At 48.4% G+C, this 22,820-nt stretch overlaps 1 protein-coding gene and 1 long non-coding RNA gene across 3 annotated transcripts in view; both read left to right on the top strand.

Moving 5' to 3' along the window:
• The first annotated feature begins 7,487 nt into the window (after positions 1 to 7,487).
• SLC22A4 (solute carrier family 22 member 4) overlaps positions 7,488 to 22,820 on the top strand; it is a 54,145-nt gene continuing 38,812 nt past the window's right edge. The window contains exon 1 of one of the 2 annotated variants that reach the window (XM_019799001.2): positions 7,488 to 8,611. In XM_019799001.2, the coding sequence (XP_019654560.1) occupies positions 8,219 to 8,611 (393 nt within the window). In that variant the 5' untranslated portion in view covers positions 7,488 to 8,218. The remainder of the gene's footprint in view (positions 8,612 to 22,820) is intronic. The other variant, XM_002912953.4, reaches the window with a different exon arrangement.
• Positions 8,619 to 16,829, top strand: LOC117801462. The gene is made up of 2 exons (XR_004624012.1): positions 8,619 to 11,760; positions 12,059 to 16,829. It is a non-coding gene; the product is annotated as an uncharacterized LOC117801462 (long non-coding RNA).

Here is a 22,820-nt window from a genome sequence, read left to right on the forward strand (position 1 = left end):
TCCTAGTTCTTATGTTCCATAGATGAGAGAAATCATATGATAATTGTCTTTCTCTGCTTGACTTATTTCACTTAGCATTATCTCCTCCAGTGCCGTCCATGTTGCAGCAAATGTTGAGAATTCGTTCTTTCTGATAGCTGAGTAATATTCCATTGTATATATGGACCACAGCTTCTTAATCCAGTCATCTGTTGAAGGGCATCTCGGCTCCTTCCATGATTTGGCTATTGTGGACAATGCAGCTATGAACATTGGGGTGCATATGGCCCTTCTCTTTACTACGTCTGTATCTTTGGGGTAAACACCCAGTAGTGCAATGGCTGGGTCATAGGGTAGTTCAATTTTTAACTTTTTAAGGGACCTCCACACTGTTTTCCAGAGTGGCTGTACCAACTTGCATTCCCACCAACAATGTAGGAGGGATCCCCTTTCTCCACATCCTCTCCAACAATTGTTGTTTCTTGCCTTGTCTATCTTTGCCATTCTAACTGGCGTAAGGTGGTATCTCAGTGTGGTTTTGATTTGAATTTCCCTGATGGCTAATGATTTTGAACATTTTTTCATGTGTCTGTTAGCCATTTGTATGTCTTCATTGGAAAAGTGTCTGTTCATATCTTCTGCCCATTTTATGATTTGTTTATTTGTTTCTCGGGTATTGAGTTTGAGAGGGGGAACTTTCTAAAACGCAGATCTCATCAGGCTTTGCTCCCAGTCTCCTCGGCCTCAGAATTAAACCTAACACCAAGTAACAGTTAAGAATGTTTAAGATCAAGCATGGTGTAGCCTCTGCCAACCTTTCCAACTTCATCCCTCTGCCTTCCTCCACTCCTGGTTTAGTGCTCACATGAGCAAGTGCCTGAGCTGGATCGGACTGTTCCTGTGCCTGGAGGTGGCCCACGGAGCCAAATTTGTTGACTGTAGACCGTCCTGGCCGGAATGAGCAGAAAGCAGTTCACCTTATTAGCGAGGCTGCCCCGGGGCCTGCCTCCCTCCTGCTCCTGAGCAGTACCCAGTGAAAGGCAGCACAGGCCGCATCCTCCCCAGGCGTATAGGGCTCAGATGACCGAATAGGGCACCTCCCCATCGCTGCTTCTGACCCCGCGGGCCTCCTGCTCACTGCAGCCACTGGTGTCGAGCAGGCCCAACCTTAGTGCGCCGCTCACTTCCCACTCGCTGCTCCTGGCTGGCTCTGACACTGAGGCATGGAATACATACAGAAACCTGCTCAACACTCACACATGAGCCATCTGAAAGTGTGGGGGAGTTAACACCCAAAGCAGCACCTCTGAGCCAATGAGGGATAGAAACCTATGGATGAATGTTGCCTACTGGGGAACCTGAGACAGGCATTTCTGAGACACAGTCCTCCAGTCTCCCACAACTGTGAACAACCCTATGCTGTATCCTCCGAGTAGCTTTTCTTCTCTATTTCACTCTCTGAGTCCTTTACTCCTGTTCCCTTCTGTCCATTCCCAGATGGAAGGCGCACTTTTGGAAGGGAGAGATTCCATAGTTGGAACACTCTCCTTTCAAACGGGTTAAGGAGCCCATTACCATTATAAGTAGGCTGGTAATGATGCCCCGCACGGAGTGGCAACCTCCCAGCCAGGAAGAGGAGAAAGAGAGACAAATGGAAAGGGAAACATTGGCTTGTGTCAGTGTTTTTTAACTAGGGGTGATATAACCGCCCCCCCAGTGGACATTTACCAATGCCCAGAGATATTTTTTTTCAGATTTTATTTATTTATTTATTTATTTTTTATTTGAGTGTGAGAGAGAGAAAGAGAGGGAGAGAGCACAAGCAGAGAGGGGGGCAGAGGGAGAAGGAGAAGCGGACTCCCTCTGAGCATGGAGCCCAATGAGGGGTTCCATTCAAGAAGATCTTGAACTGAGCCAAAGGCAGACACTTAACCAACTGAGCCACCCAGGTGCCCCCAAATAGTTGTTTTTCAAAAGACAAATAACTCTCTGCTACAGAAGACATGACCTTGCTCTGGAACTCTAGAGGTCTGTACTGAAATTCTTTTATTACAGCTTATCAGAGACTACCCAGCATTCTTATCACCACAAACACTTCTAGCACCATTGATTTTGCTGGGTCATATGGACCAAATGACAGGGAACCTTGTACTATAGTTGGACACACTGTAGAGCTCTCTCTTGCTCTGGGCTTCGCTCACAGCTGGGAGCCTTCCAAGGCACCCAATAAATGGGTCAGACTAGTATTCTCACCAAGCACTATGTCTTTATTACTGGTAGAGGGTACAGGGTGCAACAACTTGACTTTACCTTGTAGGGGATCACCTGGCATACTCCATACGTCTGGTTCTCTAATAACTTTACCAACCTGCTTCAAAATAATATGGGATGGATGAAGCAAGTGAGGATATAGATGAAATAAGATTGGCCTTGATGGTGGGTCTAAGGGTTCATTTTCTACTTTGTCCATTTTTATATACATTTAAGTCATTCCAGAACAAAAAGGTAAAGAAAAATGTCACCAGTGTGGAAGGCCCTGAATCTTCACACTTTTTATTCCTCATATTCTGGCATGTGTGTGTCTTACTAGGACATCTAGAGTCCTTGTTTATTCTTGCTCATTAAGTCATATTAGCATTATGTCATCAAGACAGTGGCTATCGTGATATTTTAGGGAATATCAAGGTAACCAAAATCACTAAGTACTATATTGTGACAGAGAATAGGAGAACTGACATAGCCCAGGGGCAAGAAAGTGAATATGGGAGTGCCTGGGTGGCTCAGTAGGTGAAGTGTCTGCCTTCGGCTCAGGTCATGATCTCAGGGTCCTGGGATGGAGTCCCACATCGGGCTCCCTGCTCAGCGGGGCATCTGCTTCTCCCTTGGCCTCTGCTGCTCCCCCCCCTTGTGCTCTCTCCCTCTCGTTTCCTCTCAAATAAATAAATAAAATCTTTAAAAAAAAAAAAAAGAAAGTGAATATGTACTGCTATTCATCCCACAGAAAAGCGAATAACTTTTGATTCTCCTTACTGAAGGATTTTGAAGAGAAAATCCATGATGTTGGTGCTAATCTCTCAATTCCTCCCAGGATGTGGTATTACTACTGATTTAATAAATTGGTAAAAAATGTGGGCATGTTAGAGGCTTCTGTTCGTCCCTACTTACCATAATGGTTCTTATTTAATAGGGCAGAGAGTAAATATTAGGTTCTTGCCAGCTGCTAAGCCTAGCTATCCCAGCTAGGCACTTAGGGACCAGGTATACACTTAGGGACCACATCAGTATGGATCTTTACATCCATTAGCCCTGTTCGAATGAGAACTCCATTTACCACCTGGCTTTCATGAGTCTCCAGTCTAACTGGGGGATCACAATGGTGTTTCCCAACCCCTGGGAGCAAGGCTAGCTCATGCTCTGAATCCAACAGCCCTTGAAAGGCCTAGGACTTTCCCTTTCTCCAGGCCAGAGTTGTTCTGGCAAAAGATCACCACTATGGACTGAACTGTGTCTCCCCCAAATTCATATGTGGAAGCCCTAACCCTCAATCATATTTGGAGATGGGGCCTTTAAGGACTAATTATGTTTAGATGAGATCATGAGAGTGGGGCCCTTATGATGGATTAGTGCCTTTAGAAGAAGACACACCAGGGAGCTCATAAGAAGGTGGCTCCATCCATTATGCATCTGCCTTCAGCTCAGGTCGTGATCCCAGGGTCCTGGGATCGAGTCCTATACCGGGCTCCCTGCTCAGCAGAGAGCCTGCTTCTCCCTCTGCCTGCTGCTCCCCCTGCTTGTGCTCTCTCTCTCTGACAAATATATGAATAAAATTAAAGAAAAAAGAAAAAGAATGAGGTGGCCGTCTACAAGCCAGGAAGAAGACTCTATGAGGAACTGAATCTGCCAGCACCTTGATCTTGGACTTTCCAGCCTCCGGAACCATGAGAAATAAATTTCTGTTGTGGAAGCCTACCAGTCTGTGGTATTTTGTTATGGCAGCTTGAGCAGAATAAGATAGCCACAGATCCCTTGTGGGAAGAGATTAGAGAAATAACTATCATATATACTTTTGGCAGTATAGGAGGTTTTTTCCTTAAAGAAACTTGGCCTCCTTTTCAATCAACAGGCTCTGAGACTGTGAACTGGCCTAATCTGGGAAATTAATGAGAAAATACTATTTCCCATTGTGGCAAGCATCCATCAGCCTCCTGCTTACTGACTCTTGCATTTGGAGGACAGTTTGTCATACAAATAAAGCAACACCTGGTCATCTGTCCATTTACTTAACTCCTGTGAACACCATGGTCAACTAGCCATCACCACATGGCTATAGGACTAAGCATGCTGGTTGCTACTTCTGTCTTGTAATGACCTCCACCCCTCCTCTGTTGATTGGGTCACCATCCAGCCTTTGCTATTCTAGAATCTCGCCTTCACTGACACTAGGAATCCTCACCTGTGCATTTTGTATTGCCTTAGAGAAGGGAGTGTCCTCAGGACTTGCCTTAGGAATGCAATCTGGTGATAGGTTCTCTGGTCTTGCATGATACATATAATCTGACACTCTCACTCGCCTGAGCCTTCTGACTCCTTTTGTCTTCTGTCAAGAAAGTTCTGGCATCTCCAGCTTATCTGAGGAAGGCCATAACTATGTCCAAAGAGCCATCTCAGAAGCAAATGGATATGTTTTTTGGTATCTTTGGTTCGAGGTTAAACGCAGCATAATGACAGAGTGCTCCTAGGTTAATAAAGTCCCACATGTTACCCCTGTTCCCCTCAAAACATAGGGCCTGGTATTTTTCCAACAAGTATGCCATGTCCTTGGGGATCAGGGTCTGTATTGCCCCCCCCAGGCTGTGCTGAGACTTCAGCCTTTTTGTTGGTCTGCAGGCAGTGGTGGGGGGTGGGAAGGGGAGGATCTTGAGGAAGATAAGCATCATCTTTGGAGCCCCTTGCCTCCAGAGGAGACTTCGCAGTGATTCCCATCAAGGAGAGGTTGCTCCCTTATAGGAAGGAGAAGAGAGCTGCTGCTGCTGAACTTGAAGGTTTAAGGGAATCCAGGAATTCAAAATTCTCACATTAATCTACCCAACGTTTCTGTTCCACATTTCGGGGTTCTATGCATTTCCTATCAGGGCCATGACTTTGTCATAGAACACCTATCAGAGCTGTGCATGCAGGGGTGTCTGGGTGACTCAGTTGGTTAAGCAACCGCTGATTTCTGTTCAGGTCATGATCTCAGGGTAATGGGATCCAGCAAGCCCCACATTGGGTTCCTCACTGGGTGTGGAGCCTGCTTAAGATTCTTCCTCTCCCTTTCCCACAGCGCCCCCCCCCCACCTCCGGCTCGGGAGCAGGGCATGCTGTCATGCTCTCAAGCTCTTGCTCTTAAAAAAAAAAAAAAAAAAAGATGTGCATACAGCCTTTTTATGTAGCTGTCCCATTCTTAGAACTAAATCAGTTAAATCCTGGGGTTTATTTCCAAGCACAATCTTTCCTGTGGCTGCAGGAAATGAGGGTCTCTTTAAGAGCTGCCATGGGGGTTTCCTGGCTTACACAGTGTGCCTTGAGTTTATAGATGGCTGACCCGGGCTTGTCATTTTCTTCATTTGTTTTTTCCCCCCAGCTTTTTAATTAATTAATTAATTAATTAATTTATTTATTTATTTTAGAGAGAGTGCATGTATGTGAGACAGAGAGAGAGAGCAGACAGAGAGGTAAAGAGAAAGGGAGAGAGAGAATCCTGAGCAGACTCTGTGCTGAATGCACAGCCCACGTGGGGCTTGATCCCATGACCCTGAGATTATGGCCTGAACTGAAGCCAAGAGTGGGTCACTTAACCAACTGAGCCACCCACGCACCCCTAGGCCTATCATTTTCTTTTTTCAAGACTTCTAAAGCACTTAGCAAAAGCCATTCAACTCCATGATCCTTATAATCACCATACATTCTATGTGCCATAATTGGGGTTTCTCGACTTTGGCAGTATTGAAGTTTTGGACCAGATAACTCTTGTTTGTTGTGGGGGGCTGTCCTATGCATTTTAGGGTGTTTTGCAGCATCTCTGGCCTCTACCTACTAGATCCCTTAGTTGTGATTTTAAAAAAGTAAGTATCTCTAGGGGCACCTGGGTGGCTCAGTCAGTTAAACGCCAGCCTTCGGCTCAGGTCATGATTTCAGGGTCTGGAAATCCATGGGTCCATATGAAAATCCATGATCAACAATATCAAAATTTTAAGTAAAGATAGGATTGATATGATTAACTTTTTCCTTTGGCTCCAATATATTTCAGCATAGAATAATCACTGACCCGGGTGCCAATAACGTGCTCAGTTACACAGTCTTTGCTGGCCTTACCTTCTCCCCTGTTCATTCTTTCTAGCCCCTTACTCCTTTTCCTGGGATCACTACTCAGAATTAGCTATCTGCACATAAATTCTGACCTCAGGCTTTCCTTTTCTACTGGGGAAAAAGGGAAGGATGAAATTCAAGCTCAGTAAGACAATGACCACATAAAATACTGCTTAAAGGATACTTTTTTAAAAAGAGTTATTTATTTATTTATTTATTTATTTATTTATTTATTTATTGGGGGCAGAGGGAGAGAGAATCCCAAAGCAAACTTCCCACTGAGTGTGAAGCCCACAAGCCGGGGGGGGGGGTGTCCTAGTGGGATCCCACTACCCTGAGATCATGACCTGAGCTGAAATCAAGAGTTGTCTCCCCAACCGACTGTGGCACCCAGGCACCCCAAGGATACTTTTGAAAGTAAAGGGGTGTGCTATTAATAATTTCACAAGACTAACTGGCATAAATCAGACCTGTCCTGGCACATAAGGACATATGGTCTTACCACAGAAAAGAAAACAGGTTCCCAGGGAGTGAAAAGCCATCTTAAGAGGAGGGGTCAGATTGTAAGCTGCGAAAACCAAAAACCGAGGCAGAAATGTCCCTCAGGTTCTTAACGGGGGCTGGAGAAGCAGACACACTAGTACACAATCTCCACAACCTGGGGCCTTCAGCCTGTCAATCTCATCTGATCGCCTCATGAACTCCAGGGCTCAGACCACAGTCTCTGGCTGGCTCAGCCAACAGCAGAGGGCCCTACACCTGGGCACCGAGGAGTCCGTGGTCCCTGCTCTGGTGTCCCTGCTAGATCTGGCCAAACTGGACCTTCTCCTCCTTCTTCCCTCTGTTCCCAGAGTGGGGGTGGTGTCTTTTGCAACCCAGAGGACTTCCAGTCCAAGAAGGCCCTGGCAATCAGCCCCAGTAAAGAACCCTGGGGCATGAGGAGAATGAAGGGGTCCAAATCAGAACCCAGAAGGGGCAGGAGCGCCTCCAGGACTGTGCTCTCAGCAAGGGCCAGGCTCCGTGTGGAAGTCTGCAGAGGCCCCAGCGGGACCGTGGGAGGATCCGATAGCCCCTGCCCTCGCCCTCCCTTCGCCAGAGCCTATCACTGATGCAGCGTGACCCGCTCAGCCCTTCCGGGCTCTGGGCCTGTTCCCCCTTTTCTAAAGGCGAGGCTCCGGGGGCCCGAAGACGCGGGTTGGTGACTGATTCCAGCCCTCCTCGGACGGGTGAGAGAGCGCCCTGGCGCCTGGTGCCAGCCACTTGCGCCGCGTGCGTGCCAGCGCAGAGGTCGCACTCCTGTCACCCCTGCGCCCTTAGAGGCTTTCCGGAGCACGGACTCCACGGACTCGCCCGCCCGCGCTCGGCCTGAGGCCACCTGAACTCAGACTCCGTATCGGAAGGGCCAGGGAGAGACTCCCGTAGTGTGCGAGGCCGGTGGCGACGCTCTCCGCTATGGGACCCAACACCGCGGCTTCGGTCAGCCTTTGGGGCCGCGCGGGCCACGCGGGGTGCGCGGGAGCGGAGGTTCTCTCCAGCCGGCAGGCTTCACCCGGAGCCGGGTCAGGCTCCTCGGCGGGGTCGTGCGGGCAGTGGGGCGGAGCACTAGGCGGAGCCGGCCGGCAGCCCCTCCCTGGCCGCGCAGCCGCCCTCCCCTCCCCGCCGCAGCCGGGATGGGGGTGTGGTCCCGAGGGACTACGGTGGCTTCCAGCTTTGCTACCCACTCCTGGAGCGTTCCAACGCCCGTAGCCCGTTTCCCGGGAACGCTTACCCTCAGCCTTCCTGGCCGCCGAGAACGTTCTGACACCCTCGGGGAACGCCCTCGGCCGCGCAACTCTGTCAGGGGACAGCTCTCCGCACCCTTTGTTGCAGCCGCGGAGCAGCGGTGGGTAGCATGAGGGACTACGACGAGGCGACCACCTTCCTGGGCGAGTGGGGGCCCTTCCAGCGCCTCATCTTCTTCCTGCTCAGCGCCAGCATCATCCCCAACGGCTTCAATGGCATGTCAGTCGTGTTCCTGGCCGCCGTCCCGGAACACCGCTGCCGGGTGCCGGACACCGCGAACCTGAGCCGCGCGTGGCGCAACCACAGTATCCCGCTGCGGCTGCAGGACGGCCGCGAGGTGCCTCACAGCTGCCGGCGCTACCGGCTCGCGGCTATCGCCAACTTCTCGGCGCTCGGGCTGGAGCCGGGGCGCGACGTGAACCTGGAGAAGCTGGAGCAGGAGAGCTGCGTGGATGGCTGGGAGTTCAGCCAGGACATCTACCTGTCCACCATAGTGACCGAGGTGGGTGTGTGAACGACCCTCCATCTGCTTTAGGCCCCTTGAGACTCCCTGGCCGTCCCTGGGTGAGCGTTCGCCGCTCCCCGTCAAACCTGAGCGGCGAGCAACTTGGGTTATGCTTCTAACACGCGAGCAACTTGGGTTATGCTTCTAACACGTGTGGACCACCCAAGAAAGCAGCGCTTCTGTGAGGCTTATTCGTGATCGGTTCTGTCTCGTACAGAGGGCATGGAGCAGGGACTGTTGTCACCAACTGCCTTTTCCTTTACGAGTTTCACAACAGATGAGATTGTTTCCCAAGAGGCCGGTAGCAAGCTGCTCAGACGTACAGTCTGAGTCAAGTTCCTGCTCCCAGCATGAGGAGGGGGGAGTGGGATTCCCGCTGAGCCCAAGTGCAGACAGAAGAGCCTAGCTGCTGGGTGGGCCATGGGCAGGTCTGACCTGTTCCCTGGCCGCAGACTTCTGGAAGCAGCAGGGGTCTACTGCTCTGCTGTACCCCTTTTGGTGAGGCTTGAGGTCCTGTCTTGAGGCTCCAATTTCTCTGAAAAGGAACAGAGGGCTCTTTGATGCTGACTGGGTGCAGGGGACCATAGGAACCATAACCCTGGCCCCAATGTACCAATGAAGAGACCAACTCGCACAGACCCCTTTGAGCATAGGATCCAGCGGAGGACAGGGGTTTCAGCTTATGCCACTAGTCCCCTAGGATCCCAAGTGGTTCGGTGGCAAGTTTTCTAAGTTTCAGGAGTCAAGCTGCACATATATTTCGTCCTCTATACTTCTTGCTTTGCGTCTGGTAAGGGCCATGAGATGCTGGGTCCATCTAGGTATACCTAGACTAGTTTTTTGCTGTTGATCAGGCAGGTAGGATTTCCCAGCTTCTGGCCCTTCTCCCACTCTATGTTCCTCCCCAAGAACAACCTGAGTGCGTGGCCCATGTTAGTCCTTAATTCTCTTCCCTCAGCACAATGTGGCAGTCATCAGACACCACGACTGGCCTTGTGCTAGGCACTAGGCTGTAGACATCTGGGGTTTGGGGTCTGCTCTCAAAGCTCCGATGCCCATGGGGCACACTAGCCATGTTATAGATGGGGCTAACATCAACCCTCGTTAGTAATAGAGTTCTGGAGCCTGAATTCAAATTCTGGCTGGCTTGCTGTGTGACCTGGGACAATATATTACCCTTTCTGTGGGAATAACAGAGTGAGGAAATACTCCAAGAAGAAGTGATAAAATTTGACCTGAGTCTGGAAATTTGAGTAGACCTTAGATCCAGGTAACTGGTGTTCAGGGAATGACAGGTGTGGCTAGAAATGCCTACAGAGATCATTTCACAGTGTGCATTGTAGGAATGTTGAGGAATTGACTTTATTCTGAGGACAGTGAGGAAATAATAAGCGTTCTAAGCAAGGGGTCACATGACCATATTTGGCAGCTGCTTACTCCAGCTGCTATGAAAAGCCAGAAGACCAGCGAGACATCTGCAGGAGTTTCCTTGGCAAGAGCCTGGTGGCCAGCTAGGAGTGGTGGCTACGGAGTCTATAAGACCTGTGAAAAGTGGGTTCAGCCTGTGGACCACCTCTGGATCCCCCCAGCATGGACACCATGCCTACCTTGGGCCCTGAGTTGACCGTGATTCTCTGATGTTGATCCCCTAGCAGGGCTCCTAGTGTGTGCCCATCTCTTGCCCACAGGCTGTTCCTGGGGCATCTTAGGATGGGGGTCAGCTCCCTCCAACTCAATTCCTGGAAGAATCATCAGAGCTTGAACTGGAGCTGGCCCCAGTAGCCACAACACCCCACGACAACTGGTTTGACCTGTCTCTTTTCCCTTCCTCGCCGGTGTCATTCACCTCAGGGTGAAGATTGGGTAGCTGTTGGCCTCCAAAGCCATAGCTCCCCTTGTTGTGCCCTGCTCATAGGGTCCTATGGCCACCTCTGGGGACTCACATCATCACACGCTCACACTCATGCAAAAGGCTTTACTTTTTTCAGCAGCCTTCCCTTCCCTGCTTCTTTTTTGGGTTGTGGGGTAAAATAAGAGACAAATGGGTGCTGGTGTCAGGAGGAGGGAGGGGAGAAGTACCAGGGGAAGTGGGGGGAGGTGGCTCCCCCCAGTGAGATGGTGGCCCAAGGAGAAGTTCTGGAGTCAGGCTGGAGGCCGGTTCTGACCCCACCCCTAGCCACTTGGCTCACTTCAGAGGTTACATCACTGCTCAAAGCCTCAGTTTCCTTAACTGTAAGAGGGGATACAAGTATATGGAAATAGGCTTAATGTTATTAATCACTAAGGAAATGTAGATCAAAACCACAACAAGATATCACCACACATCCATTAAGATGGCTGCTGTCAAAACATACAGAAAAAAACAAGTGTTGGCAAGGATGTGGAGAAAAGGGAACCCCTGTGCACTGCTGGTAGGAATGAAAAAGGTGTAGCCACTATGAGAAACAGCATGGCGATGCCTCAAAAAATTAAAAGTAGGATTGCCATTGAATCCAGCAATATCACTTCTGGGCGTATATACAGAAGAATTGAAAGCAGGGTCTCAAAGAAATATTTGTATGCTTATGTTCATAGCAACATTATACACAACAGCCCAAAGGTAAAAACATCCCAAACGTCTGTCAGTGGATAAATAGATAAAGAAAATGTGGCATATGATTACAATGGAACATCATTCAGCCTTGAAAAGGAAGGAAATTCTGTCACATGCTACGGTACTATGAACTTGGAGGGCATTATGCTAAGTGAAATAAACCAGTCACAACAAGACAAAATCTGTGTGATTTCACTTACGTCAGATATGAAGAGTAGGCAAACTCATAGAAACAGAAAGAAGTAGTTACTAGGGGCTGGGGCAAGGGGGGGAAATGGGAGTTATTGGTCAATGGGTACAGAGTTTAGTTTTGCAAGATGAAAAGAGTTCTGGAGATTGCATAACAATATGAATATATGTAACTCTACTGAACTGTATACTTAAAAATCATTGAGATGGTAACTATTATGTTATGTTGTTTGTTTTCACAATTTTTAAAAATGAGGATCATAGGCGTGCATAGCTTCTCTGAGCTGTTGGGAGGACTCGGTGAGGCCATGCTACATGCCCCAGCACCAGCAAATGGGCATCATCGGCCGGTGGGTGAGGAGAGGTAAGGGCAGGACCTCATCACCTCTGGCTGTACACCATGGGCATCATGGGAGCTGTGCTATTATGGGTGATCAGACTTCCTGGAAACTGAGTCCCTTTCCCCCTGGGGTTCCAGGACCCACAGAATAGGACTTAGTTCCAAGCCCACACTGACTTGGCCAATGCCTGTGGGAGAAGTGGCCCCAGTTCAACCATAAGGTCAAGCCCAGGGGCCCTGAACAGGTTCTCTGAGTCCCAGCTGGGACGATACAGGCAGAGGAACTGTTATCAAATTGTTTCTGCCTTACACCTCTGTGCAGGATCTCCCAGTGGGCGTACTCTCTGGGACAGCTGAACCAACACCTGACCCCCACAGGGACGGCAAGGTCAGCCAGGAACCCAAGGATGGCATGTTCTGCTATGGAAATTCCTTTCATAGAATGCCAGGAGGCAGGAGTCTGGTGTTTGAGCTGAGACTTGCTTGAGTGCATCTATCTGTCTGTGTATATGTAAGGTAGTTTTCTTTCTCAAGGGTTGTTTGTGAAGTCCGATTTACTATTCTTGTGTAGTCATTAAGAATTACATTTTTAAAAACTTCATTTTGAATTAATTTTTGACTTAGAGAAAAGTTGTGAGTATAGTACAGGGAATTCACATCTACCTTTCAACCAGCTTCCCTTAGTGTTAACAATTTACATAACCATAATTCATGTATCAAAACCAGGAAATTAATGTTGGTTGTACTATGATTAACTAGGCTATAGACAGTATTTGAATTTCACTGGTTTTTCTAGTAACGTTCTTGTTCTGTGTTTGGATCCAAACCAAAAGCCCATGTTGTATTTAGTTGGTATGTCTTTTTAGTCTCCTCCAATCTGTGACGGTGCCCTGTCTTTCATGACCTTGACACTTTTTATGAGTCTGTTAGTTATTTGGATGAATGTCCCTTGGTTTGGATTTGCATGATTTCTCTCATGATAAGACTGAGCTTGTGCACTTTTTGGTCAGAATATCATAGGAGCAATATGTCCTCAGCCATCATACTAGTAGGTATATGATGTCAATACAGCTTGGGTATTTTATTTTATTTTATTTTATTTTATTTATTTGTCAGAGAGAGAGAGATAACACAAGCAGGGGGAGCAGCAGGCAGAGGGAGAAGCAGACTCCCCGCTGAGCAGAGAGCCTGATGTGGGACTCGATCCCAGGACCCTGAGATCATGACCTGAGCCGAAGGCAGACGCTTCACCAACTGAGCCACCCAGGCATTCCTCGATATAGCTTGTTAATGGCAATGCCAACCTTGATCAGTTGGTTAAGCTGGTGTCTGCTGGATTTCTCTACCCTACAGTCACTATTTTCCCCCTTCATAATGATAAATATCTTGGGGGAGAGACTTTGAGACTCTACAAATACGCTGTTTATCCTCAAACATTTACCCACTGGTTTTATTTTATTTTTTTTTTAAAGATTTTATTTATTTATTCGACAGAGATAGAGACAGCCAGCGAGAGAGGGAACACAAGCAGGGGGAGTGGGAGAGGAAGAAGCAGGCTCATAGCGGAGGAGCCTGATGTGGGGCTCGATCCCATAACTCCGGGATCACGCCCTGAGCCGAAGGCAGACGCTTAACCACTGTGCCACCCAGGAGCCCCTACCCACTGGTTTTAGCATCCATCTGAGGACGTTCACAGAAGCAAGTATTACTGTGGTGTTTGCCTCATGGTGATCCACATTTCTTCAACATTCCTCCCAATTTATTAATTGGAATTCTTCTGTGCATAAGAGCTTCCCCTCCCTCCCACTTCTTATTTATGCAATTATTACTTTATATTAGTGCCGACTCATGCATACTTACTTAATTCCATGAGTTACCATCTAATACTATCCTGATTGATTTTGTTGCTCCAGCTGGCCCAGCTTGACCCACATACTTTTTCACTTCAAGGGTAGAGATGGTAAAAATCCAGGGAAAGGTCCTTCATCTGTCTCTGGAGTCAGAGCTGGAGGAGCCTGCCTTCTCCCTTGCAGGGTGGGGTGCCAGATACCTCTCAGCGATGTTATCTGCAGCCTGGCAGCACGGGAAGGGGAGCGGGGACTGGTGAGATCTGGCCCCACGGATGGGGACTGCAACTTCTGTTGAGGAAGGAAGGGACCCCAAGCATCCCCAAACAGTCTGTCTGATATGGAGTCCTTGTTGCTGAGACCTATTGCAGTGGTGAGACCAGTCTCAATGAGCATGGCTCTCCATACAATCCTTCGGTGCCACAGACCCCAAAGAGAAAGGGACTACTTGTGAGAAAACTCAAAGGCCTCCTGCCCTAAGGCTGAAGGAACAGAGAGCTCAGCGAATGTCTCGCTCTCCAGGGGGCCTAGATTTATCAGAAGGGCCACAGGGCAAGCAGTAAGGGTGAGCTTGGCTTGTGGCCAGGGTGTAAGTATGGGCTCTCCTTTGCCTCAAACATGCCCACTTTTCTCTTGGAACATCATTAGGTAGACTTGATCCCCTTCAGCCCGTAGGCTGGGAAAACTAGGCAGTCACTTCTGAGCTGAGTACTGCTTCTCCTAGGCCCCATGTTCCAGAGACCCTGTGAGAGCCTTTTTGTTAAGGGCCAGCTTCCTGTGTCAGGCTCCCAGTGGCCCGAGGCAGGTATGTGTCTTCATCATATGGGCTTCTGTCCTTTCCTGCAGTTTGCTGTGTCCTTTAGGAACCCATGGGTGGAGGGGCTGGTGGGTATGCCCTTGAGCATGATACAGCCTCCAGCAAAGGGTCTGAACCTCTAGAGGCACTAGCCTTGTGCCATCTTTCCTGGGACCTGGGGTCAGGGCATGGACAGAGGAGGACACTGATTCTCCACCCATAGCCCAAAGGTATGAGGTAGCAACATGGGGGCCTCCTCCTCTGTTATCAGGGCACTTATGGGAGGTATTGGGAGTAGCAAAGGAGGACAATGAGACAGACTGAGGCAGGTATCTAGCTGGCCACTACATGGGACTGCATATGGCTGCTCTCAGGGATGTGACTCCTCTGAGTCCTGGGTGGGCTCTGGCAAAGGTAAAAACTTTGAGCGATAGGCAGGCTTAGGCTACGTTCTATCAGGCCTGCAAGCTACCAAGAAATACTGCTAGCTAACAGGGGCACTGGCAGCTCAGCTGTCAGGACAGCCTGAATATTAACCAAGTTCACTCCCAGACTAGCTCTCTGTCAGATTCCAAAGGGGAGAAGGGGTCAGACCTCCGCCCAGCCAACACCAGCAAGATTTTCAGAAAGGTCTTTCCAGAAAATAAATAAAGGAGACTCAAGGGTTTTCCCTAGCTCTGGTGTGAATGTACTTCCCTGTTTGTTTATCATCTGCATCGCCCCAAACAGTTGGCCCCTTGCCTCTCAGCTGTGTTCCTCTGACAAAGGCAAACAGGATCGGGGTGTGCTTTTGTCTGGAGGCTGCTTCACTCCCCTCTCCTGCCAAGTTTCTGAATAAAAAGACTTTGTGCACCCCTCCTGGTGGGCAGCAGAACCTTCACACAGAGTCCAAGAGGCAGGATGGTGTATTGACAAAAACAAAGCTTGCACAGTGTGGGTCAGAGAGCCACAGGTGCCTCAGGCCTCTGCAGGGACAGTAATTTGTGGCAGGTTAACTTCAGTTTATGTTCAAGGCTAATGCAGGGCTGCCATGTTATTTGAAAGCTTGGTCTGGTTTTAAGCATGCCTCTGGAGCCCAAAAGAAAAGCAAGGATCCCCATGTGGAGTATAGTGATGGTGGAGAGTGAATGGAGGCTCTCAGGAAAGGCGAGGTTGAGCCACACACCCTGGCAACGGGCATAGATGGCCCAAGGCTGACGGCTTCTGCTGCGTATCTGCAGGACTGGAGGGCAGAGTCACAGCAGCACTTTCCAGAGCTGCCCCTCCATGCTGAGGGGGCTGACACAGACCCCATGCCATTTACTTCTGTTCCCAGAGTGGAGCTAGTAGACCTATGCTGGATCCAGTGCCGGGATGCAAGGGGGAGAGCCCGGTCTCTGAGTGCCCCTTCTCCTTCCCTCGGGTCCCTCCGCTCCCATCCTCACCATCCCACTCAAACCCCCTGGGTCTTTTGCTCTGGTTCAGCCTCCAGGGACCACAGAGCCCTCCACCAAGGCCTCCCCACCTATGGTTGCTTTTTCTTTACCTCTAATCTGAGAAGAAGGGATACTGAAAACATTTTAAGGTTTAGCCCCCCTCAATCCCATGAGCTCTGAGCTGTAGAGGCTTTATTCCTCATGAGTATAACCAAGAGATTGGGGAATCCCATCCTCACCTCACCCCTACTCATATAGTGGCAGCTTGACCCCTGATTCCACAGGCTGGGAATACAGGGTCCCTGGTTCTGCTCATCCCGGATTGTATGTAAGGTAGATGTTCCATCCAGAAGAGGCAAGCCGAAAAGATAGAGGCTACCACCCTCACCCAGTACCCGATTCATAAAGGAGGGTGTCACTCTGAGGGCTTCTTTACCTGTCACCAGCTCTGGAACAAGGGCTCAGAGATATTGTCCAGGGGGACAGGTAGTCCACAAGAACAGAGAGCTCTGAAGCTGTCCCCACAGGAAATAACTTCATTGGAAAGAAGTTGAAGAAGAAAAACACTAAACTGGAGCTCTGAAACTCAACGCATTTCAAGGAGAAGAAATAAAAAGAGTTCCACACACAGACACGTTATGGTAAAACTGCTGAGAGCCAAAGACAAAGGGAAGGTTTTGAAAGCAGCAAGAAAAATATGACTTGTACAAGGGAACTTTAATAAGTTTTATGTTTGACTTCTCATCGGAAACGATGGAGGCGGGAAGGCAGTGGAATAATGTATTCAAAATGCTGAAAGAAAAAAGTTGTCAACCAAGAATCTTATTTCTTGCAAAATTATCTTTCAAAAATGAAGTAAAGACGTTCCCAGATACAAAAACAAACAAAAAGCGTGGGGAGAAATTTTGGTACCGTGTTGCCTTACAAGAAATACTTAAAGAAGTTCCTCAGGAGTAAGTTTTTTTTAAATACACAACTTAAGTTCTGAAAACTAAAAAATGTCTTTGAAAGAAAGTAAAGGAGACCTAAATAAATGGAAAGACATGTCATGTTCTGTTCATGAAGCAGAAGGCATAATGTGGGTAAGACAGCAGCACCCCTCAGATTGTTCTGTAGATTCAACACAAAAGGTGTCCAGCATCATTAGTCATTAGGGAAATGAAAACTGAACCACGAGACACTTCTTAACACCCGCTGGGATGGTTAAAATTAAAGTGACGTACAACAACAAGTATCGGTAGGAATATGGAGAACTGAAACCCTCACTCGGTGCTGTTGGGATTATCAAACAGTGCAGCCACTTTAGAAAACAGTTAGGGAGTTTCTCGAAACTTAGCAGTTCCACTCCTACGGATATACCCAAGAAAAATGAAAACATATATCCAGGCAAAAATCTTGTACACAAAAGTTCATAGCATCAGTATTCGTAAGAGCAGAAAAGTAGAAACAACCCCATTGTCTAGCAACTGATGACTGGCTAAGATGCGGTCCACCCATACAATGGTCTATAATTCAACCGTAAAAAACAAAGAAGTGGTGATACACGCTAAAACAAGTTGACTGAACACTGAAAACATTATGCTAAGTGAAAGAAGCCAGGCACCAAATACTACATATTGTGTATGTCCCGCATCTAGTACATGTCCAGAATAGGCAAATCCTTAGAGACAGCGAGTATGTTAGTGGTTGCCCGGGGCTGAGGGAAGAGAGTGGGAAGCGACTGCTGATGGGTATGGGGTTTCTTTCAGAGGTGCTGAAAATGTTCTAAAATTAGATAGGGCAATGGTTGCACAACTCTTGGAATACACTGAAACCACTGAATTGTACACATTACAAGAGTGAATTTTATGGCGTGTAAACTGAATTTCAATGAAGCTATTAGAAACAAAAAGAATAAAAATGCCAGCTTCCCCCTCCCCACTCACCCCGCTGTCTGCCCCACCACCACAATGGCCAGGAAATTTCTTGCTTGGTCACAACAAAGTTATGAAAAAGAAATTGGAGTGGACGTGTGTTCTATTATTAACTACTTCCTAGTGTTCCCCTGGAAAGAAAAAAAAGTGTAAGATGACATAGTAGAAACCTATTTTTCATTCTTTTTTTTTTTTTTAAAGATTTTATTTATTTATGTGACAGAGAGACAGCCAGGGAGAGAGGGAACACAGCAGGGGAGAGGGAGAAGTGGGCTCCCAGCCGAGGAGCCCGATGTGGGACTCAATCCCAGAACGCCAGGATCACGCCCTGAGCGAAGGCAGACGCTTAAGGACTGCGCCACCCAGGCGCCCCCTATTTTTCATTCTTAAATGGACTATTGCTAACTTCTCACTCACAGTCATCTCTGAGATGTTACACTTTGTGTGAAAAGCTTTTTTAGTTTTTCGTCATTGACCAGGAAGTTTTTATTTCTAAGAATTGCTGTTGCCTAGTCAGGTTTAAGTGTAACCTGCCTCACTTACTTATTCATGCGGTTTGTTCTAAGTTATGGTTTTGCTGTGAGGACAAAGGCACGAGCTCCGTGGAGACAGAACTACCATTTCATGAGGCCTGAAATGTGTCAGACACCGTGTCAAACACTCCACTTATATTTCCTGTCCTGTGCTCACAACCCCAGGAGGGTTTTGTGGGTTTTTTAAAAGATTTTATTTATTTATTTGACAGGGACAGAGACAGAGAGAGCACGAGCTGGGGGCGGGGGGGGGGCAGGCAGAGGGAGAAGCAGGCTCCCCGAGGAGCAGGGAGCCCGATGCGGGGCTCCATCCCAGGACCCCAGGATCGTGACCTGAGCCACTGAACCACCCAGGCACCCACCCAGGAGGGGCTATTATTGTTCCATCTTTGAAGATGAAAAAGGAGGCTGGGGGCGCCTGGGTGGCAGAGCGGTTGGGCGTCTGCCTTCGGCTCAGGGCGTGATCCCGGCGCTATGGGATCGAGCCCCACGTCAGGCTCCTCTGCTATGAGCCTGCTTCTTCCTCTCCCACTCCCCCTGCTTGTGTTCCCTCTCTCGCTGGCTGTCTCTATCTCTGTCTTATAAATAAAAATAAAAAAAAAATCTAAAAAAAAAAAAAAAAAAGGAGGCTGATTCAGTGCCTCAAGTCACACAGCCAGAAAGTGGCAGAGCCCAAAAGAGCCTGTGTTCTTTTCCAACATCAGGCTGCTTTCTGGAGTTCTCAGTTCTGCGGAGATCACAGGGGTGATCTTATCGTCATGGTCCTTCAATGGCTTTGGTAAAGGCTAAAACTGCTAGACTGGCTACTTGGAGAGTTCAAGGTTGAGGGTAATTTTCAAAGGTGTGATACCTCGCATTTTCCAAACTCATTTTCCGTTACACCTGATTGTTCAGCATTCAGCGTTCATGCATCAACAATTTGTGAAGAATCCACCACGTGCCTGCCTCGTGTACGTGTTAGTTATCTAAAATGATTACCTGAATGAGTTCAGGTTTTACAGCTCCATCCACGTGGAGGAGGATGAGGAGGGGTGCCTCTTTTCCTGTCTAGCCAGAGAGCAAGGACACAGTGGCCCAGAACAGGGCCCGCCCCAGGGAGGACAGCGGGGCTCCTGCATGCACATACTCACACCTGATCTGTCCTGGAAGGTATGCTTGACCTTGAGCTTTGTGGAGGTAGCAACCATGTCTGCTTTGTGCCCACACAGGGTCTGGCCCAGAGCAGGTGCTCAATGACGGTTGAATAAATAAGCGATTCCTTTTACCAAAATCCACTAGAACTTGGGCTGGTTGTTTCATTGCTCTGGGCCTTCATTTCCTCATTTGCAAAACAGGGATAAAGAAAGTACCCATTTCACATGGCGACCTTGAGATCCCATGAGATAATACAAGGCACACAGTGAGCACCCAACATACAATAGTTATCATTTCTGTTATTACTGCTAAGTGTCATGAGAGGCATGCTCTTCTATGCTGAGAGTGACCTCCCATCTTCTGTTACCTTGTGACCTGGGTTTTTGTTTCTTAAAGCAAAGCCAAAGGCCAGTTGGCCTTTGTGCAATTTTGGTTGCACAAAGAGCTCTCTCTACTGTGTTATGGAATGTGGGTCTAAGACCTTGAGGATGAGACAGACACAGTAACCCTGGGAAGGCATTTCCAGTGCCCCCACCTGCACAGCCCCGGGGCCAGTTAGTTCCCACAATCTCCACTCTCTGTCCAGTGTGTGTGGGGGATGGAGAGGGGATCGTGTTTTAGAAATGTGAGTGCTTGACCTTAAAGCACAGCTCCAGAGCAATGCCAGCCAGCTCCTCACCAGACTGTCCACCACAAGCCTCTGAGCAGACCACACGGACATATGTCCGTGTGTACATGTGTGTATGCATACATGCAGAGACCCAAGGGACAGTCCCATCTTATTTAGGAAAAGATTGTCTTCCACTGGGTCTACAGTGTCATTGTTAGCCATAGGGAATTCTCTGGGCTCTGGCTAATGGGACCCCAAGACACACCCCTCAAATCCCAAGGGGCTGGTCACAGGTAGGGCCTGGCCTTCACTAGAATAACCCCACGGAGAAAAGGGTCCTTCTTCAGGCTGGCAGCTGATTGACCAGACTCCAGTCCCATGAGTTACAGCTGGAACTTGTCTGCCAATCCTATGTCCTATTACTAGGTCCTTTGCAGCTTTCCAACAAGATTATTTGGGCACAATGACTCCTCAAGAGAGGGCCCAGCCTTGGAACCAACCATGGATAGCTATAACATCAGCTGCCTTGCCCTGTTGGGTATGAGCAGGACTTCCAAAACCCGACAGCACCCTCCATAAGCCTGGGACTGGGGCTGCACATGGCTATGTCCTGTGCCACATGATGCTGATAGGGGCCTTCTGGGGCCATCTTTAGGGAGCAAGAGGGACCTAGAGCCATGGCTGCATCGGCTCCAGTAGGTGAGCGATGGGGAGCAAGCCCATACTTCATCCTTCCCGGCACCCCACTTCAGAACTTGCCCTGCTCCATTCCCCAAAGTCACCACGCTCAATTCACTACGAGGCCATCTTTATGGGCGTGCAAACCATGCAGTCCCACAGGCCCTCACACTTGGTTGTAATGCTCTGTTACTGACGTCTTGAAATTCTTCAGAATTTTTGAACGAGGGGTCTTGCATTTTCTCATTGCACTGGGCCTGCAAATTCAGTAGCCAGTCCTGCTCACTACCCTTGCCATGTAATCCTTGGCTGGGTATCTGACAGTCTTCCTCTTTCCTTTCTGTCTTTAAGTCTCATTTATCCTACCCTAAGGCAAAATCCTGACAGAAAAATACTCAAAAAACCACAAAGGAAAACACATTCTTTTGGAAGAGCTTTTCTGCTTGGCTGCAGAGGGAACAGTGATAGTGGATAATAGACACATGGATACCCCTACCATGTGTGAGATTTTCTTTGCTCTGTCCAGCAGTAAAGGTTGTGGTAACAGTTTTTTAACCCAGTCCTAGCATCTTCCTTGTAGAGGATGGTAATTAATAAGCTCATTTGTCTGACTTTAGAGTTCTTGCCCAAAGCATAACATGGATAAAGGCTAAGTTCTGAGGCCTGAGTTGGTATCTAGCAAGTCTATGTACTTGCTATGACTTCAGACAAACACTAGTCTCAGTGCCTCAGTTTACTCTTTTTTTCAAGATTTATTATTGATTGATTGATTGATTGATTGATTTATGAGAGAGAGAGCAAGAGAACACATGAATGCGGGGGGAGAGACAGAGAGAGAGGAGGAGAGAGAGAATCCCAAGCAGGCTCCATGCCCAGCACAGAGCCCTAGGCGGGGCTCGATCCCACAACCCTGAGATCATGACCTGAGCCAAAACCAAGAGTCTAAAGCTCAACCAACTGAGCCACCCAGGTGCCCAAGCCTCAGTTTACTCTTATACAAAACAGGCAAAACAACATGTTATGAGGCTTTGGAGTCTCAGTTGCTAATCTCTCTGTGTGTTGGGGCAGATTCCAAGCTTTTCTGACACTTTGGCCAGTGATTTTTGGAAGTGGGTGTGGCCATCACTTCAGGTACATGTCTTGTCTATGCCTTCCGACCCATGGCGCGGCAGGGCATAGGAATCCGGGCATACAGTTTTGTGGGGTTTGTGCCTTTTCCCCTGAAGCCCATTCAGGAACCCCAGCTGAAGCAACCGTACTCGGGGCATGGTCTCCAATTATGCCTGAGGAGAAGAGAGCCGAGCGCCTGGCCCGCTCTGTTTTTCCCCTGCAGAGCTGTGCTTCGGCATTCTGTCTGTAGCCAGCGTTGTGGGCGCCAGGAGAGGCGGCCTCATGAATCTTGTTATTGTCCTTAGGACGGGGGTATTCTCAAGGGCATTATCCTCAACGTCATGGCATGACCCCTTTGTGGAAGGAGGTATATAGGAGAGACTTCTCTCAGGTCCTAGTACGTAGAAAAACTAGCTTCTGCAGAACGAGTTTAAAAACCACTTTGCATAAAACAGGGATCGTGGGAGCTGAGCCACTGGAATCCTCAGAGCCTGGCAAGCAGGCAGGCCTCTGGGCAGGACGACTGGCTGTCAGCCTCACCCTTGGCTTGGTTATTTTGCAATCCCTCTTCCCCTGTGCTGTTTGCCCTCATTCCTTAGCATTTTGGTTTACACTTTTCTCTGGTCTGTGTCCTTAGAAACACCACTCTCTGCTACAGAGTGAAGCGTGGTATAAACATGTAAATTCATTTTTAAAATCTATTTCAGGGAAGTTGTGAGGATTAAGAACTGAATTGCTTCATGAATGTCAAGAAAGCAGCGCCACTGCCTACTGGAGGTGGGATTAGATAGGAGGCAGGGGCTTTTTCTTCTAGACTGGATCAGCTTGCTACACTATACATTTTTATATATATAATGAAAGCTCACTGAACACACTTTGAAATTTTTGCAACCTCCCTTGAGATTTTGCTGACTTGACTTAATTGAAGAGCTGAGACCTGACATTCTGGCTGAAGCCCTCACTTTATGGATCCACCAGCAGGGACTTGTTAGGGCTACAACAGCCCACAGGCCTTTGTACCGGAGGAACCACCCTTCTGGGAAGGCTG

This window comes from Ailuropoda melanoleuca, chromosome 3 (assembly GCF_002007445.2).
Source record: "Ailuropoda melanoleuca isolate Jingjing chromosome 3, ASM200744v2, whole genome shotgun sequence".
Taxonomy (NCBI): domain Eukaryota; kingdom Metazoa; phylum Chordata; class Mammalia; order Carnivora; family Ursidae; genus Ailuropoda; species Ailuropoda melanoleuca.